At 42.0% G+C, this 20,154-nt stretch overlaps 1 protein-coding gene across 1 annotated transcript in view; it reads right to left on the reverse strand.

The window, feature by feature from the left end:
- The window catches only part of RNGTT (RNA guanylyltransferase and 5'-phosphatase), a 543,333-nt gene that overhangs the window by 297,691 nt on the left and 225,488 nt on the right, over positions 1-20,154 (reverse strand). The window contains exon 11 of the mRNA XM_073626921.1: positions 13,311-13,475. Within this exon, the coding sequence (XP_073483022.1) occupies positions 13,311-13,475 (165 nt within the window). The remainder of the gene's footprint in view (positions 1-13,310; positions 13,476-20,154) is intronic.

The following is a 20,154-nucleotide window of genomic DNA, read 5'->3' on the forward strand; positions in this document are numbered from 1 at the left end:
ACACTAGGAGTTAACACAGTGGAATGTGCAAACGGGGAAGTCCAGGGAAACTGTCAGCACGGAGCGTGTACGAAGTGTATGTACAGTAAAAACTCATATGTACTCTACTTCTTGCTGTTAAAATAATTTTTCTTAATCCCGTGTTACAATCCATTAAGTGCCCCACTGTATGTGTTTTAAAAAAAATATGTATCTACATACTGCATTTTTCAGAGTCCACGCCGCTCATGTGACTACCGAGCCTGCCTCTCTCCTATGTCGTCTCTCCTCTCTCGTCCCGGCTGACATCATGGGGGATTCTCAGCCCCGTCCACTGACTGTAGCTATCAGATCAGAAGAGAGGTGGGCCGGGCAGTCACATGAGCGGCGTGGACACTCTGAAGTGCAGTATATAGCTATATATTTTTTAAAAAGCACATACAGTGAAACACTTAATGTACTATAATATGGGATTCACTAAGACAGTTATTTTAACACTAAGGCCCCTTTCACACTGGAGCGGTTTTCAGGCGGTATTGCGCTAAAAATACCGCCTGAAAACCGCCCCTAAACAGCCTCCGCTGTTTGTTCAGTGTGAAAGCCCGAGGGCTTTCACACTGAAGCGGTGCGCTCGCAGGACGGTAAAAAAAGTCCTGCGAGCCGCTTCTTTGGAGCGGGGAAGGAGCGGTGTATTCACCGCTCCTAAACCGCTCCTGCCCATTGAAATCAATGGGACAACGCGGCTATACCGCGGTAATATAGCCGCGCTGTACGAGCGTATTTAACCCTTTTTCGGCCGCCAGCGGGGGTTAAAACCGAACCGCTAGCGGCCGAATACCGCTGCAAGAACGACGGTACAGCAGCGCTAAAAATAGCGCTGTTGTACCGCCGACGCCCCCACCGCCCCAGTGTGAAAGGGGCCTTATAGAGTACGCTCTGAGCACTCACCCAGGAGGGGCGGGGCAAGTCAGGATGAAATCACCCGCCAATCGATTATATCAGTCACAGTATTGATGCCGCATCAGGCACACCCGAATCGTGATGCAGCTATTAATTTTAGCACCCCTACTTGGTAGCCAGCTGCACGAAGTCCCAGAAGCAAGTAGGAGCGGGCTTCAGATGCCCACACTGCCTGTCTGCCCGGATCCTGTGATAAATATCATATTTGTAAGAAGATGATATACACTTCTAACAGTATCCTGTTTATATTTTGCAAATAGATAGAATCACGGCGGTGTTTTTTGGAGAAAACTGGCTAGGAGACTGGAGCTCCGCATTAAGCTAGCAAGGTAAGTGGTACTAAGAGCTGGAAGAACATTTTGCAACTAAATGGGTTATTTGGCAACAGGCCAGTCATGTTACTGGCCTGTTGCCAAATAACCCATTTAGTGGGTATAAAAAAGAGCATGTTAGAGAGTCAGAGTGTCTCAGAAGTAAAGATGGGCAGAGGGTCACCAATCTGTGAAAATCTGCCTCTAAACATTGGCGAACAATTTAATAATAAATTCCTCATGGTAAAACTCCAAAGACTTTACATATATCATCATCTAGAGTACATAATATCAACAAAAGATTGAGAATCTGTAGAAATCTCAGTGCGCAAGAGACAAGGCCGAAACACAATCTTGGATGCCTGTGATCTTCGGGTTCTGCATTAAAACAGGAATGATTCTGTGATGGACCGTGATCACTGCATGGGCTTCCAGAAATCACTGACTGAAAACACATTTCGCCATGCCATCCAAAAATGAAAAAAAAAATGAAAGTTGAAGCTCTATCATGCAAAGAAGAAGCCATGTCTAAACATGATCCAGAAATGCCGCAATCTTCTCTGGGCAAAAACTTATTTAAAATGGCCTGTTGCAAAGTGGAAAACTGCTATGACGTCAGACGAATTGAACTTTGACATTCTTTTTGGCAACAATGGCTGCCACGTTCTCCAGACTGAAGAGGGAAGGGAATTTACAGCTTGTTATCAGCGCTCCGTTCATCAGATGACGGACGGGCTGCCACTCTGGTGTATGCTCCTGCACAAGATAAACTTCCTATCTGGCAGGCCTTGCTTCCTTTAAGACCCAATTGGTCCTGTACACGGTCCCACGGCCCCCGTTTGGGCCCGCCCAGGCCAAACTTTTTCCAGTACAGCGCAATGTCCGTCCTCCTATTCCTGGTTTCATCTTTATAACAGAGATATATCCAGCTTGGTCCCTCAACACATATTCCCTGAGGAAGCCCCAACGTGCGAAACATGTCGGGACTATAGCGCTGAGTGACCCCTTATTTTTATGTTGTCATATATCACTGTTAGCTCTATATTATGCATAGCCAGCATAATTTTTAAACTTTGTTTATGTTTAATAAAATGCCATTTATACTTTTTACTGTGATGTCTGTCTAAAATTATTTACCTGGTGCCTACAAAATCCCACCAAATTCTCTCTCTGTTTGTATATGTTATTCAGGGATGGTGGCACCCTCTTTTTGACATTGTCACCTTTCCATACCAACCAGTAATGTACAAGTATCTCAATATGTCTCCTTTTAAACATTAGTGATCAGTCCATGTTTGAGACAAGGTAATCCAGCACATACATACAAAAAAGTATGATTCCACCCATGCAGTTACACACCCCTGAAGAAGCTATGGTGAAAACGTGTGTAAAACTTTGCCACTTCATACCTTATTGGACTTTTTTTTTTTAGACGCAACCAGCAGAGATCTGCAGGATATACACCTACCATTGCTCGCACTTTACTGACTGTGTGGCCTTTTTATAATTCAGTTCTTTCCCCAGCCATCACTGCCACTGCTGTCATTCTCGCAGAGCCGACAGCAAAAGGCAGGAAGCTCTGGATGTAGGGTGGGAGCTGCCCAAGTTAACTTTTGCAGGGCAGTTCCAGCAACCAAATCGCCAGCTTGCAGCTCCTTCCTTCCTTCGAGACCTACTGTGCCTCCCTCTGCCCTGTCTGTGTAAGGTAGGACAGTGGGGGGGGGGGCTGAGAACTAATGTAAAGGGGGGCTGAGAACTGTAATGTGAAGGGGGACTGAGAACTGTAATGAACTGTAATGTGAAGGGGGACTGAAATGTGAAGGGGGACTGAAGGGGAACTGAGGACTGAAATGTGAAGGGGGACTGTAATGTAGAAGGTGCTGAGAAATGTGCGGGGGGGGGGGTTTGGTGGATCTGAGAACAGTAATATGGGGGAGGCTGTGTGGGAGGGAAGCTTAGGACAATAATTAGAAGGGGGTGTTCAGCTCAGAAAAATAAAGAGGGGTGAAAAAAGTGAGTACACTCCAACAATGGGGGGGCTGGGGACAGTACTGTTGTGGGGGGAGGCAGTGAGAACACTACTGTGAAAGGGGTGGGGGAGGGGTGATGTGAAGGGGGTGATCTTGAATGTGAAGGGGGACTGTAAAGAAAGGAACTGTGATGTGTAGGGGGACTTAGGACAAGGATGTCAGAACGAGATTGTGATAGGAGACTGGGTTCAGATCTATGCGTGCACATTTGCACCACAGGTCAAGCCCATTCATTTTAATGGGTTGCCCTACCCACAAAAAACACAAGGAAAGAAGTCCCCGGTGCAGCACGTGGTTTGACGTACATAAAAATATGCCCCAGGTGCCATTAAGAATTATGTGGGGCTATGATGTGAAAGACCTGAATCATCGCACAAATATGCAATTCGGATCTCTGCTAGAAGACATTTTAGGGACCAGACCTTCGTGAGTTTTAATTCAATACCCCCGACACACTTTGACATTGAGCTGTAAGCATCAATAGCACCCTTATTATGCTGTTATTGCCTGCTAAAAAAACAAAAGTTAGTTCATTTAAATATAATTATAAAGAATACCTGAAAAGGAACCTGTCAAGATAGTAACATGGAAAATATGCAATTTCCAACTTGTTTTTAACGTGTGAAGTCCAAGATTGTCACCAATATTCTTGTTTCACCACTTAGTAAGTTATGTACATCTAAAGTCAAATTTTTCTTTTTTTGTAGTTTTAGACAGCAGATGATGGACAGAACCTCTATTTTTTTGTTTTTTTGCTGCATCCCACTTGGGCAATATCACCTCTCTGTGTGCTCATAGAAAAAAGGAAGGGAAATAGAAACTTTCCAATCACTAGATAGTTGTCATTAAAACAGATGTCCCCTTTGGAAGATCTTCCCTCATCTCTTCTGGTGACAACTGTACTTGAAAACGGTCACAAGGAAATATAAAGAGGTTGAATCTCCCCAATGGGGGCACAGGCAGTGTCTCTAACCCTTCAACACTGAATCAAAAAAAGGCAAAAAAAAAAAAAAAAAAACGCATACATTATATAAAATAATTTGCAGTCTAAGCTGTAAGACAAGGAATATAATCCTGGGATTGCATCTCAAAAACAACTCATCGTTGGCAGCTTCAATAATTCTATCTAGACAGTTTTTGTATTAGTTGTAATATACGATTCTTCCAAAAGCTAAAGGTGAAAATAGAGGGACGTAAGTGGTCTATGATTTAATTCATGAAGGCACTACCAACTAAAAGGTGCAGTTTTACTACAAAATAAAAACTGCTTAATAAGAAATATGTTACAAAATAAAATAGGTAAGGTAGAAGCAGATTGGTATGAAGTCCCAAGAGGCATATAAAGTTTAGGACAGTAACAGTAACTCTAAATTACTGTTTTCAACAAAAATGTTGCATCATGCATCATATTTCAGAAAAAGTTATATCAAACTTAGTGAAAGGGGCAAGGAGAACCAGTAGTCACACTGGCTGACAGTTTTAATAAAATGTCTGAAAAATAAAACAAATGAACGCCACAAAACGTAAACTCTAATGCTATATAAATGATATAAAAATAACTTTAAAATCTAGTCCAAAATAAAAGTTACTGTCAAAATGGTGCATATGATCCTAATATGTTATCAGTTAACAGTGATGGAACAGGAACACAATTTAAACAAATGCTGCCATCTTTCCTGATATTGACTGTTCCTAGGGAGGCTGACATGTGTCTGCAGCCAACTGTTCCTGACTAAAGTGGCAATGACAGGGCAACAACACAATTCGTACTAAATCTTCAGAACGGATCTGTGACAGCAAGCAGCAAAGAGCTGGTAAGTTGTCAACAAGAAAATAAAGATTTTGGACGATAACCAAGTACTCAGAGGCTGCATTCTTTTTTTTTTCTTTGTTATACAATTAAAGTTCCCTAACTTTTTTTTTGCCATCTTCATGAGAACTACTGATCTGTGAAATTAGAAATATTAAAAACGGATTTGTCTGACAAGAGCAGACTGCTAATAATATCAACTTGCATGTAAGATGTGTTCTTACCAAACAGCACAGTTTTCTGGATGAAAGGAGTTGTTGTTTCAGAGAACGTCTGAATTAATCTGTCAAAGGATAGAGGGCAGGAACATTTGACTTGTCTGAATTAGTAATTTATATAGCGCTTTTTAGCCTCCATAAAAAACGTGCCTACTGTATTCATTGTGTGGTTAGTGATGCCCCATGCCTCTTCATTTCTGAGCTGCACAAACACAACAATCTGTATTTGCCATGTGTGGAGCAGGCATTAAATAAAAAAAAAATAGAAACCAATATGCAAACATCGAGCTTGTGTTATGATTTTCTATATTCTACACAAGTGTATTAACCTGTACCTATTATTTCCGTGCAATAGGATCAACTTTTGCAAAACAAAGTTAGAGTGGCAGGTCAGCTTCCATAGCAGCCTTAACAAGAAGAGTTTACGTGTTAAAAAAAAAAAAAAATTATATATATAATCATTATTAAACACCTTCAAAAGTACTGGAGTACACTGTATAAGTACACTGAATAAACTGGTTATTGAAGCCCACACTGTTGACATGTAATGAGTTTATGTGTGGGACTTCAGGTCATTCACATTTACTGTATGTATTAAAACAATATTACTAGATAATTATAAACAGTTCAATGACCAGATGCAGCCTTCTTCTTTTGAAGTGTCTGGTCTTAGCAGCTATGAAAATCTCTGCTAAAAGGCAGAGTCATGCACCATTAGCTCGGTTTATTCCAAGTGTCAACTACTTTTTCAAAAAATAATATTGTCTGAGGTTATTTTTGAACTTTCCTCTTGCTTGTTTGAGGGCATGAATCTATGTTTTTGAGCTTCGCTTCATTTTTAAAATACTACCATTCCAAACCTTTAGGTTTCAGTCATGTCTCTTCTTCCCTTCTTTCCTCAAGATAGGTTTCTGAAGGCTTTCCTTATACACTAGATTACCAAAAGTATTGGGACACCTGCCTTTACACGCACATGACCTTTAAAGGCGTCTTAGTCCGTAGGGTTTAATATTGAGTTGGCCCACCCTTTACTGGAAATAAGGGGCCAAGCCCAACCCTTAAATAACAACCCCACACCATAATATCCCCTCCACCAAATGATTTGGACCAGTGCACAAACCAAGGTCCATAAAAGACATGGATGAGTGAGTTTGGGGTGGAAGAACTTGACTGGCCTGCACAGAGTCCTGACCTCAACCTGATAGAACAGCTTTGGGATGAATTAGAGCTGAGACTGCGAGCCAGGCCTTCTCGTCCAGTAACAGTGTCTGACCTCACCTCTGACCTTGTGCTTCTGGAAGAATGGTCAAACATTCCCATAGACACACTCCTAAACCTTGTGGACAGCCTTCCCAGAAGAGTTGAAGGTGTTATAGCTGCAAAGGGTGGGCCAACTCAATATGGAACCCTACGGACTAAGACTGGGATGCCACTAAAGTTCATGTGCAAGTAAAGGCAGGTGTCCCAATACTTTTGGTAATATACTGTATGTTTCTTCTCCCATGAATAAAATATTATGAACACCTTTGATGTGACCATGCAAAATTAGGATTTTTTCTACAGCTTACCTGTAAAATCCTTTTCTTAGAGTACATCACGGGACACAGAGCAGCCATAATAACTAACTTGGTTATACGCCACCTATAGGTGAATGGACACTGGCAATGCAAAAAAAAAAAACGACAGGAAGTCCTCCCCCATATAACCCCTCCTACACAGGAAGTACCTCAGTTTTGTAGCAAGCAATAAACTTCCTGGACAAGAGGGGAGGGATCTCTGTGTCCCGTGATGTATTCCAAGAAAAGGCTTTTACAGGTAAGCTGTAGAAAAAAATCCCAATTTCTTTATCGTACATCAGACGCAGAGCAGCCATAATAACTGGGACGTCCCCAAGCAATGTTTTTTGAGGGGAGGGAACCCATTATGACCAAAGAAACACCATCAGAACAACAGGATCTATATTGCTGCCTGCAGTACACTGTGTCCAAATGCAACATGCACCTGTGTCCTAACATCAACTTGATAAAACCTAGTCAATGTATGTACCGAAGACCAAGTAGCAGCCTTGCAAATATGATCTATCGATGCTTGATGACGAACTGCCCATAAAGCTCTCACTCTTCTGGTAGAGTGTGCCCTTACTGGAAAAGGCAGAGCCTTACCCTTTAACCCATACGCCTGAACAATCACTTGGCGGATCCACTAAGAAATAGTTGACTTAGATGCTGCCTGTCCCATCTTGGGACCTTCTGGCAATATAAACAGAACATCAGTCTTCTGCATCTGAGTCGACATTCTCAGATAGACTCTGAGCCCATACTATGTCAAGAGAATGAAATAATCTCTCTTCTGCAGACTGTGGATTCAGAAAAAAGGAAGGTAAAATAATATCCCAATTTAGATGAAAGCTGGACACTACCTTGGGCAAAAATTCTGTTTGTGGAAGGAAAACCGGCCTATCCTGGTGCAAGATCAAATAAGGTTCTTTACTGGACAGAGCCGCCAACCCCGACACCCTCCTGACCGACGTCACTGCCACCAAGAAAACAAATTTTCTTGTCAAGAGGACAAAAGGAATATGCCGGATAGGCTCAAAGGGCTGCTTCTGTAAAACCCCCAGTACTAAAGTTAAATCCCAAAGGCACACAGAGGCGGCCTGACCGGTGGAAGCACACGAATCATCCCCTGTACAAACATTCCTTCTAAGGAGTCGAGAAGCAATAGGCCTCTGAAAAAAGATTGCTACGGCCGAGATTTGACCCTTAATTGAAAGCCAAAACTCTCCCGATGACATATCTACGGGGGTGCTACCTCCTGACCTCACACCAGGCAATATAGGATCTCCAGACTCTATAGTAGATACTTCTGGAAACTGGCTTTCTAGCATTCAACATGGTAGACAATACTGACCCAGAAATGCCCCGGTCCTTTAAGATCCAGGTTTCAACATCGGCGGCAGATTGATGCAAAGATCTCGGGATTTAGAGGCCACTCCCCTGGTAACATCTGTTGGCGACTCAGAGCGTCCGCCTGCCAATTCTCCACTCCCAGAATAAACAACGCTGATAGGGATGGAACAAATCTTTCTGCCCAGGTCAGCATGTGATCCACTTCCTTCTGGGCTGTCTGATTCCTGGTGCCCCCCTGGTGATTGATATATGCCACAGCTGTGGCATTGTCCGACTGGACCCTCACAGGACATCCCTATACTCTGAAAGTCCAGAAACTAGACCAGAGCCAAGCGAGCTGCCCGAATCTCCAAAATGTTGATGGGCAAGCTCTTCTACGTCCAAGACCACTCTCCCTGGATGGTGGCCTCCTCTAGGACTGCCCCCCATCCAGAGTGACTGGCGTCTGTCATCACCACCCTCCAGACCACAGGTAAAAAGGACCTTCCTTTTACCAGATTCCTGGTTAACATCCACCAACTGAGACTCTGACGCACCTTCAGTCGAAGAAACATGTGCCAGTCCAGAGTCTGGACAGACTTGTTCCAGACAGACAGAATGTTGCTCTGAAGTGGTCTGGAGTGGAACTGTACATAAGGGACTGCTTTAAATGAAGATACCATCTTCCCCAGTAGCTTCATAGGCGAATGGAGGAATATCTTGACCTGGATGAGGTTTTTCATGACTCTGACCTTCTCTGGTGACAAAAATACCTTTGCCTTGACTGTGTCTAGTATTAGCCCAGATATTCTAGGCGCTGAACCGGCTGCAGGGCCGATTTTGACCAATTCAGAACCCAACCCAGACACTCCAAGAATTGAACTGCCCGGACTACATTCCGCCTCAGGTCTGGAACCATTTGATCTATCAATAGTAGATCGTCAGGTATCCTGCAACCCATATTCCCTGAGATCTTAGAACTGCCAATACCAGAGCCAATATCTTTGTGACTACCCGAGGTGCCATGCCTAACCTGAAGGGCAGTGCCACAAACTGAAAATGTTGGTCGCCCACAGTGAATCGCAAACCTTTGATGGGACCTGCAGATTGGCACGTGTAGGTACGCGTCCTTGATATGTATGGACGCCAGGAATTCCTCCCCGTGTAAGGAGGTTACCACTGAACGAATTGACTCCGTTCAGAAAGAACAAATGACCAGAACTTGATTCAGAGCCTTGAGGTCCTTACATCTCCATTTGGCTTTGGGATTATGAAAAGATTTGACTAAAAACTCTCAAATCTTTCGATGATTGGAACCTCTGAAATCACTCCTTATGACATTAGTTGATCTATTGCCTGAAGAAAAGACCTCTTCTTTACCGGGTCTATGGGGTGGTTGGACCTTAGGAACCGAGAGGGGGGAAGCCCCCGGAATTCTATTTTGTACCCGAGATATGGTAGAAATAACCCACCTGTCTCGGATCAATTCTTCCCAGGCGTCTGAGAACTTTAATAGCCTCCCCCGCCCATCCACGTGAGTGGGGGCGCCCCTTCATAAGGAATGCTTGGGACTGAACTTAGGGGGTCTCTGGGCCCAGGGCTTTTTCTGCCCCTGGCCTTGAGGCTTTCCCCTAGAACCGGACAACTGAGGCCATCGATACTGCCTGAAATTAGAAGTGCTGGGTACTGAGGCATTAGAAACCTTGAAGGAAGGCCATCTGCTTCTCTTCTTAACTGGTAGAAGCGCACTCTTACCCCCTGAAATCTTCTGGATATATTTATCCAGGTCTTCTCCAAATAGCCGCTCCTCATGAAAGGGAAAACCAGCTAGTAATCTTTTGCAGGGTAACTCTGCAGCCCAGCTTTTGAGCCAAAGAATTCTGCGCATATGTACATGTAATGTAGAAGGGCCAAACAGGACGTCTGTTGTATGGAATTCTTAAGGGCATCTACTGCAAAACATAAGGCCTGAGGTAATTCTGACAAATCCTACGCAGGTACCCCTTGACCGTGAACAGTCTTAGTTACCCGCTTCACCTGGTCATTTAAAGACTGACAGATACCGATAGCCACCAGTGCCGGTTGTACAGCAGACGCGGCAATAGCAAATTAAGTCTTTAATAAAGACTCCAATTTCTTATCTGCTGGATCCTTAAACACCTGGGCATTATCTACATGACAGGTAAGATTCTTATTCACAGGGGAAATGGCAGCGTCTACAGATGGCATGCTCCATTTTCTTATGAAGTTTTCTTCTATAGGGTACAAAAGTGGCATACATGATTTGCTCTAGCAACGGGTGCAAGGGAAAAGCTTGCAAACTCTGAGGAGGCCACAGAGATCCTAAAGAAGAAAAGGAAACTTCAGGGACCTCCACAGGTGGCAATTTGAAACCTGATCGGATCATTTCCATGTAGGACTGGATCAGCAGTCTCTGGGATTGAGAGGCTGAAAATGGTTCCTCAGAAGTGGAGTCTGTGGCCTGACTTTCCTCCCGGTCATTCAACGCCACTTCTTCCACATCTTTTACCCAATCCTGTTACAATGCAGGTGGGGGCTCAGGTGAAGGGGATCTATCCCGTTTCATTGCCCCTTAGGAAACTGAAGCAATCATACCTGCTATTTTCCCCTCTAGCCCAGCTAAATCTGATGCTAAGTCGTCCTTTGTAACGTAGGTTGAGGCAGAAGCATTAGCTGTTGCTACAATGCCCGACAACCATAATGGCTTAGACTGGCCAGTTGCCTCAGGTCTTTCAGGAGAGTTAAACACAGCAGATTTAAGGCTAGCATCCTCCAATATCGATGGTGGTGCATTTGTACCACCATTGGTGGAACGGCTACTAATATGGCCGCTTCCGCCGCTACTGCGCATGTCCAGCGTGCACGCTTTACCACATGCACGCTTCTAGTGTCCTGTGCAGCTCTCGTGTCCCTCCCATGTGCATGTCCCTTGTGCACATCCTTTCACGCCATTCCTGCGCATGTGCATGCCCCCTCCAACCACATAAACAGCGACGGGAAATATGAAGAACCGCCCGCCTCCCGATAGGATCAACCTGGCTGGAAGCTCCACAGAGAAGCGCTGCTGTCCGCAACACCACTGCCCTCAGTGGACAGAAAAATGATGACACCTGGTTCTAAAAAAACAGGTAAGAGACTGAAAATACATCTTACGATTTAACAAGTGCAAAAAAACTTTTAAAACACTTACCAGTCCTGCTGCAGGATTCTGTTAAAAAGCTAGATTCCAATCTTCCCTCATCACGGCGGGTCTCTGTCTCTTGGACCTTTAAGGATTGGGTCCCCTTGAATATGGGGCCACTCCCTTGGACCTGTAAAGCACTCTGCTGGAACTCCTTTGGGATCTTTTTTTCTATCAAGGATCCGGATCCCCAGAGTCAAGTGCCCAAAGGGTCACATTACAGGCAATACCTCGGAATTTGTAACAAGGCTCAGGTACCAACCATTTAAGTGTATCACCTTCCGGATGGTTCCGATTATATAGCCCTTTAAATCCTTCGGGATCTGTTCCAGGACCATCCTCTTAGCTAGCTCATGGAGAGCTTCTCCAAACCGTGACCATCACCTTACAAGACACTGGCGAAAAAAACAGAGGTACTTCCTGTGTAGGAGGGGTTATATGGGGGAGGACATCCTGTCTTTTTTTTTTTTGGTTTGCCAGTGTCCATTCACCTATAGGTGGCGTATAACCCAGTTAGTTATTATGGCTGCTCTGTGTCTCGTAAAGTACGATAAATAAAAGGTAATTTAAGGATAATACGCGATTTGAAAGTTTACATTTTTTTTTAAAGTTTAAAAATTAAGTTGAAAATAACTATAAAAAAAACTGTTAAATTATTATTAACTGAAGTTAAGAGTCATAGTAGAAAATGCATAGGCAAAAACAAAAAGGACCCTTCACCCTCCATTAAAAAGGACAAAACATACAATTTATTCCCCAGACCTTTCATCATTGTTGCCAGTCTCTGGACTTATTCTATATTATCAATATCTTTTTGTAAGCCTGGGTACACATGTAAAGTTTTTTTTCGGACAAACCAGTAGGATGAACAAAAAAACCTGGGAGATCGCCATACCAACACTTGAGACGTTATTGCCCAAATCTCCCCCGCTGTGCCTTTGTGTTCTGAGAGTGGTACCGTGCTTAAATCACACTGCCCTTGCAATGTTAATGACACCCCAAAAGATAATCACAAACCCAGTGCGATTTCCTGCACTGGATCTCATGGTACAAATTGACCTTGCGATCCAGTTGCATCGCTTTTCTAAAATTGGAGCATGCACTACTTTGATGCAATGTGCCCACTCAAATCTCACCGCACTCAATCCCATGTGAATTGCACAGGAATGTGGTGCAAATCCTAGGCAATTTATAGTGTGAACCAGGGCTTAGTCATACAACCTAGAATTCTATTTACTTTTCCCAGTGCCTTGCCACGCTACTCATTTTGCAATTATCTAAAATAAGTACCCTCAATTTTTTTTCCTCTATTTCTGGCCAATACTGTACCCCTGATATTGTACTCTATCAAAGGATTCCTTTTACCTAATAGCACAATTTTAAATTTAGAAACATAGAACTCCAACTTCCACTGCTTTGACCAATCTTCCAGTAATGCCAAATCATGTTCCATCTTTCTTGATTTTCTTTGACTCTTGCCTAGTCACAGAGCTCTTTGTATTATGTGAACATATTCACAAAATACAAAGCCTTCTGTGAATGGACAGCGTAGTCACAATTCAGCAGATACATCGAAAAGAAGCGTATTCCTGTGGATACACACTTCGGACTTACAGACACCATGAGTAATATAACAGGCACAAATGATTATTTCCCTTCCCCTGGTTGTTTTTATCAATTATCACACTGGGGACACTGCTGTGAACAAACACATGTACATATTCCAGACAAACACATACCACACAATGAGTATATAAAAACTACCAACAGAGAATGTACAAAAACAGTACTGACAGAGGAGATGTTTTGTTTTTTCTTTGTAAAACTATGGTGGCAATGTTATGATAAATGTTAACGTTAAAATACAAATGGTGCACCTGATCTTATGTCATTAAACAGTTTATGTTACTACCTTTCTTGCAGCATGGATGTCAAAGAACGGCTTGTTCCTCACACTAAACGGTTCTTGTGTTTTGTCTATGAGTCCCAATTTCATTTTTTCATGCCTGGGAAGAATTATCTCTTTTTCAATGCAGGACATTCGGATGTTAAAGTCACAGTCTCCAACTGGTTGACCCTGAAAAAAATAATCACGTGACTCAAACTGAAAATTAATGCGAGAAGAAAATAATCCTAGATCGTTCAGACAGCTGTAGTACAAGTCAAGATTATTTATAGAAACAGTTTGTGTGCTAATGAGAATAGAAGATTATGTAAAATGAGTACTGTGGATCTAAATAAAAATCTTTTGAAAAGCGATCAAGAGTAACAAGCTTTCTTTTTTTTTTTAAAAAGGTCACTTGTTCACAACATACACTATATTACCAAAAGTATTGTGACGTCTGCCTTTACACGCACATGAACTTCAATGGTATCCCAGTCTTAGTTCGTAGGGTTCAATATTGAATAGGCCTACCAGTCAAGTTCCTCTACCCCAAACTCACTCATCCATTTCTTTATGGACCTTGCTTTGTGCACTGGTCCAAATTATTTGGTGGAGGGGGGATTATAGTGTGGGGTTGTTTTTCAGGGGTTGGGCTTGGCCCCTTAGTTCCAGTGAAGGGAACACTTAGAGCGTCGGCATAGCAAAACATTTTGGACAATTTCATGCTCCCAACTTTGTGGGAGCATGTTGGGGATGGCCCCTTCCTGTTCCAACATGACTGCGCACCAGTGCACAATACAGGGTCCATAAAGACATGGATGAGCGAGTTTGGGGTGGAAGAACTTGACTGCCCTGCACAGAGTCCTGACTTCAGCTCGATAGAACAGCTTTGGGATGAATTAGAGTGGAGACTGCGAGCCAGGCCTTCTCGTCCAACAACAGTGTCTGAGCTCACAAATCTGCTTCTGGAAGAATGGTCAAACATTCCCATAAACACACTCCTAAACCTTGTGGACAGCCTTCCCAGAAGAGCTAAAGTTGCTATAGCTGCAAAGAGCGGGTCAAATCAATATTGAACCCTACAGACTAAGACTGGGATGCCATTAGGTTCATGTCCGTGTAAAAGCAGGCATCCCAATACTTTTGCCACTATAGTGTATATGTGATGGTACTAGAAGTATACAGAAATTATCTTTCTTGTACAGAAAATTCAGTGCGTTTTGTGTATGACCATTGACCATATTTTGAGAGATAAAAACGTACAAAATGAAAAAAAAAAAATTGTTCATGAAACGGAAAACAAAGTATTACAAATCTATGCCACGTTTCTTCTGATGTTCTACCAAAAGATATCTTTTCACAATTTTTCTTAGATGGACAAGCACATGGCTCAAAGTTAGCCTCAATGGCAAACCTTGTCAATGGCAGAGGAACCCTGCTTTTTCTGTGGCAGGGAAATATATTGCAGTAGGTTGATACAATCTGGATTGTTTCCTTGAGCTCTACAGCCTTAACCCTGTGTAACCACAGTTATTTTTCTTCTTCTTGTTACATTAGGGAATGGAAGTCTCCCCAGATGACTTGATGCTTTCTTCTGTTTTTATTTTAATCTGCATTTTATTTTGTATTCTGCTAAAAACTTTAAATAAAGAATTAAAAGAAAGAAAAAAAAAATCACGATTTAGTTTCTTTAATAATTGCCAACATCCCCCAAAGTGAAATCTGGCCAAATATTTCTTCATCCAGCAATCTTCACTGTGCAGCCCTTCTGGGGGCCATTCAACTTTTGTAACATAAATCACTGGGTGCAGCCACATTCAATACTAAGGATGAGGCTTCAGAGTGGTCACCTTTTAGAAATGAATAGGGCTCAGCACACATATGCAGTAAAAAGAGGACTTGGTAGGGACATCTTTGCTAGTTGTGAAGGTGCCAGCAAGGGTCACACAGTGAAGATCAGTAGAACAGGAATGAAGGTAAGTATTTGACCAAAAGGGCTGCACTCATGGGGTAGAGGGATTATTTAAAGGACAACTGTACTAAATGTACAATTGTTCTTTAAGTTATATAGCCTAAGGGTATTCACAGACAGGCAGTTCTTTGGTCATAAGAGATATGTTTGATATAGCTCTGATAGCTGCAGCTATCATGATACATGAACTAGGCCCTATAAATACTTTCTTCCTAGTACATGTGGTGCATACTTTACTTTTCTACTACTGAAAGAAATCAGTTCTTTAACAAAGGTATTTTACAACTTCTTTGAAAATCTCTTGGGTAGATGAAAGCTTCCAGTGCTTTTATGAGCTTGTTATTGACCTAATTATTGCAGATAGATTCCTTTGCACAACTCAAAAATATCAATCCTTGCATAACTCTTATATTAAAGTGGAACACCAAGCAAACTATAAAAATACATATAACTGCTTTTGTAATTTTCCTCAATATTTGCTTAAAAACTGTGAACGATTTTTTCTCTTCTTTTGTGGAAAATTTTCAATAAAAATATTAGAAACTAAATTACAGAATATTAAGTTTTTTTTGACCTCCCTGCATTCTAAACTGCAGTTCACCATCGATACACCCTGGTCTCAGGCATAAGCCAATCTGTTGACTAGATGATAAACAAAAGCTTTCCCCTACTATAAGCATGTTTACATCTTGACTGACAGAACTCTGCAAAGCAATAGAGCCCCAATTGCCTTAGACTGTTACCCATTTGAATTCCAGTCTGAGTGCTGCTGTAAAGAAGGATTACAGGATATCAAGAATGAATTTGGCAAATATGCTAGGTGTGTGTGTGTATATATATATATATATATATATATATATATATATATATATATATATATATATACACACACACACACATATATATATATATATATATATATACACATACACACAGTCATGGCCAGAAAAATTGGCATCCCTGCATTTCTGTCAGATAATGCACCTCTTCACCCAGGAAATTGTTGCAATTACAAACGTTTAGGCATCTTAAGGCCCCTTTCACACATGCGGACAGTATGTCCGTATTTCATCCATCCGTTTTCGGATGAAATACGGACATACGTGCATCCCTATGGGATAGCGGGTGTCAGCGGATGTACATCCGCTAACACCCGATGTTGTCCGGATCCGCTCTCGTCCGATTCTGCGGACGGAAGAAAATCCTATTTTTCTATCCGTCTGTAGAGCGGATCGGAGGAACACGGACAGACGGTCCGTGTTCCTCCGATCCCCCATAGGGGAGAGCGGAGATCTGACAGGGAGGTTCCTGCACAGTGTGCGGGTCCCGCCCTGTCATCTGCCTGCTCAGCTGGGGAAAACGGAGCGATCCGGAGCGGATAAACACGGGGCGGATCAACACGGATCCGTCCCGTGTGAAAGGGGCCTTATGTTTATTTTATTGGTATGACAGAAGTAAAGAAACCAAAAGCTACGCAAAACTCTGAAAATAGACTGGCCAAAATTATTAGCACCTTTTTTTTTATAATTGTAAGAAATAATTGCAATCCAAGTTTGTGATGCTCCTGTAATCTGTAAATAAACTCCGCTGTATCAATTAACGGTTGCTGAAAATATAGGGATCACACCAGCAACCAGTTAAAATGGTGAAAAATTGACTCAACCTTTCATTCGTGTGTCCACGGAGCATGGAGAAGAGAAAGAGCAGCAAAGAATTGTCTGAGGATTTGAGAACAATAATTGTGCAAAAGCCTGGACAATCTCAAGGTTACAAGGCCATCTCCAAAGATCTTAATGTTCCTGTGTCCAACATTGTCAAGAAGTTTACAGCCCATGGCACTTGTAGCTAATCTTCTGGACATGGAGGAAAGAGAAAAATTGATCAAAGAGTTTGTCAAAAACTTACCTGAGGAAGCCAAAATCCGTTTGGGAGAAAGTTCTGTAGACAGACTAAACAAAATTATAGCTTTTTGGTAAAGCTCATTGTACTGTTTTCAGAAAAAAGAAATGAGGCCTTTAAAGAAAAGAATACAGTCCCTACAGTCAAACATGGTGGAGGTTCATGTAATGTTTTTAAGTTGCTTTGCTGTTCCAGGCACTGGATGCCTCAACACTGTGCATGGCATTATGAAATCTGAAGACTACAAAATAATTCTGGGGTGCAATGTAGGGCACAAGCTCAGAAAGTTGGACCTCTGTCAAAGGTCATGGGTCTTATAGCAGGACAATGACCAAAAGCACACATCAAAAAGCACCCATAAATGGTTTAAGACAAAGAACTGGAGAGTACCGAACTGGCCAGCAATGAGTCCAGATCTAAATCCCATAGAGCACCTGTGGAGCGATCTCAAAAAAGCAGTTGGGAAAAGGAACCCTTCCAATCTGAGAGACCTGGAGCAGTTGGCGAAAGAATAGTGGTCCGGTAGAGAGGTGTAAGAAACTCTATGATGATTACAGGAAGCGATTGATTTTAGTTATTTTTTCCAAGGGGTGTGCTACCAAATTTAAATTGAGGGTACCAATAATTTTGTCCAGTCCATTTTTTGGAGTTTTCAATGGAATGTGTCAGACTTGGCTTTTTGTTTCTCCTCTTTTTTGTGTCATACCAATACAAACAAAAGAAAAACATGAGAATGCCTATACATTTGTAATTGCAACAATTTTCTGGGCGAAGTGGTGCAATATTTGACAGAAATGCAGGGGTGCCAATATTTTTGGACATGAACTGTGTGTGTGTGTATATTAAATATATATATATATTATTATTATTCAGGATTTATATAGCACCGACAGCTTGCACATCGCTTTACAACATAAAGGGAGACAATACAGCAACAATACAATTCAATACAAGAGGGTTAGGAGGGCCCTGCTCCTGCAAGCCTACAATCTAATCTAATATATATACACACACACACACATTTACCAAATATGTTTTTAAAATGGTACAGCACTGGCCCATAACCTAATTTTGACATTTTGATGATCATTTACAAACATCCTTTCAGTCAGGAGCATGTTTAATAGCTGGAGTATAGTACCAGCTCCCATGTCACAAGGCCCGATCTCCAATCAGTTCATATGTCTACAAAAATAAAAATGTATACAAGAAAATACTGTGAAAAGAACATACATGTCACCAACATCCAGATGATTAATGTTCAAGCAAACCAAAGACAGACACTGAAAACATTCACTGAAGTGAAGTGTCAAACAAACGTCACCATCAGACATGATTTAAATCACACTGATGCTCAAGATGAATGACTTGCCCAATGAAGACGTTACATAATATGCAAGCACAGAATAAAGTTGAAAGGAAAGGACATTTAAACATCATTTGTTCTTCACCTCCTGCTATAACAAAAAATAGTACAGGAAGCCAAAAGGCCATCTCTAGTGCCTGTGAAGTCTCTCCCACTTGCGTGGGGCTGCTGAGTAGACTAGTTTGAAGTCAATCTGTTAAAAATATGCTGAAAATAAATAAAAAAAAAAAAAGATCCAATATTTGCATTTCAAATGCTGGCTGGAAACTTTGAAAGAACACTACAAGACCCCTAAAGGCATTGCAGAGAGCAACGTTAAATTAAATTGCTAAACCCAAACAAGATTCATGACCTACGCCTTTCAGCTGTGGTTCTCTCTCTCATGATACGAATACTTAGAAACTATAATAACAGTGCAACGAAAACAACTATTATTCTAAGTAACACTTCAGTAAAAAAGGGACCCTCTGATTCACATCTCACGTGCAGCTATACAGCCCCATTTACTGCACCTTCACAATAGGGTTGAACTTTACAGAAGATATGAACTGTGAAAGCTGTGCCCAAAATAGGACAGCAGAAGGCAAATCACTAGTCACTAGTATTGCCTATAGGCTCACTAATCTTTGATTGTAACTGATTAACTATGCCTTATTGTGTTGCTGTGTGGAGGCAGCCATATTGGTTGAGGCAGGGCTTTGCTTCCTCAGTTTAGAGGTGCTCCTATAATGACTGCTGCAGGAGAGTTTCAGAAAGCATAGAAACACAAAAAGGGATAAAGAACAGGATGATCCTTGCACTGCTGGTTCTTGGGTACAAGGTTCTCTCCATATGGGAGAACAGTGAGCAGCAGAGCAGTCACATCACAAAAATATCACTCCAAATCTCATTAAACCAGAGGTCAGGGAATTTATGTTTGTTCAGGAAGCTGGCCATTGAGATATTTTAAATTAGCCAGATTGCACCTTAACTGAAGGTCTTCTGTTGCCTGTAGCTAGCATCGGCCTGACAAGCCAAAACACGTCAAACTTCTAACAAAGTCACCCAACTACTAAAGCACTTTCAAACCTTGAGCTTACTGTTTTGCAATTTGACTGTACAATCTATTTAAGATTTATTAAAAAAACAAAACAAAAAAAAACAGGATTTCTGCACTTACCATAAAATCAGTTCCTTGAAATGAATTTAAGGGACACGGATTAGGATCTTCTGAGACAAAATGGGTTATACTGCTGCCTTAAAGTGGATGTAAACCCAATGTCATCCTTTCTAAACTACTGCCATAGGGGTTATCTATAAGGATATACATGCCTCCTGCATGTATCTTTACCTGTCAAATGTCTCCCCTCTGTCTGTTAATAGACCCGAAAAACTGCAGATTCTGTGGGTCTGTTGTCTGGAGCTCGGCCCCGCCCACCTCTACACTCCCCTTGTCAATATGCATTTTCTTCTGTGTATTTCTAACACTGAACTTCTGCTATGATCTCTAACATCCAGTGAAAAGACAGGAAAGTAACCACATGACTTCAGCATGCCAAATCATGCTGAGGTGTGGAACAGCCAATCCTTGCAAAGCTGCTGAAGAAAAGAGTGGGAGGGAATTAAAAAATACTGCATGTGTCTTAGGCTGAAGC

This window comes from Aquarana catesbeiana, linkage group LG04 (assembly GCF_042186555.1).
Source record: "Aquarana catesbeiana isolate 2022-GZ linkage group LG04, ASM4218655v1, whole genome shotgun sequence".
Lineage (NCBI taxonomy): Eukaryota > Metazoa > Chordata > Amphibia > Anura > Ranidae > Aquarana > Aquarana catesbeiana.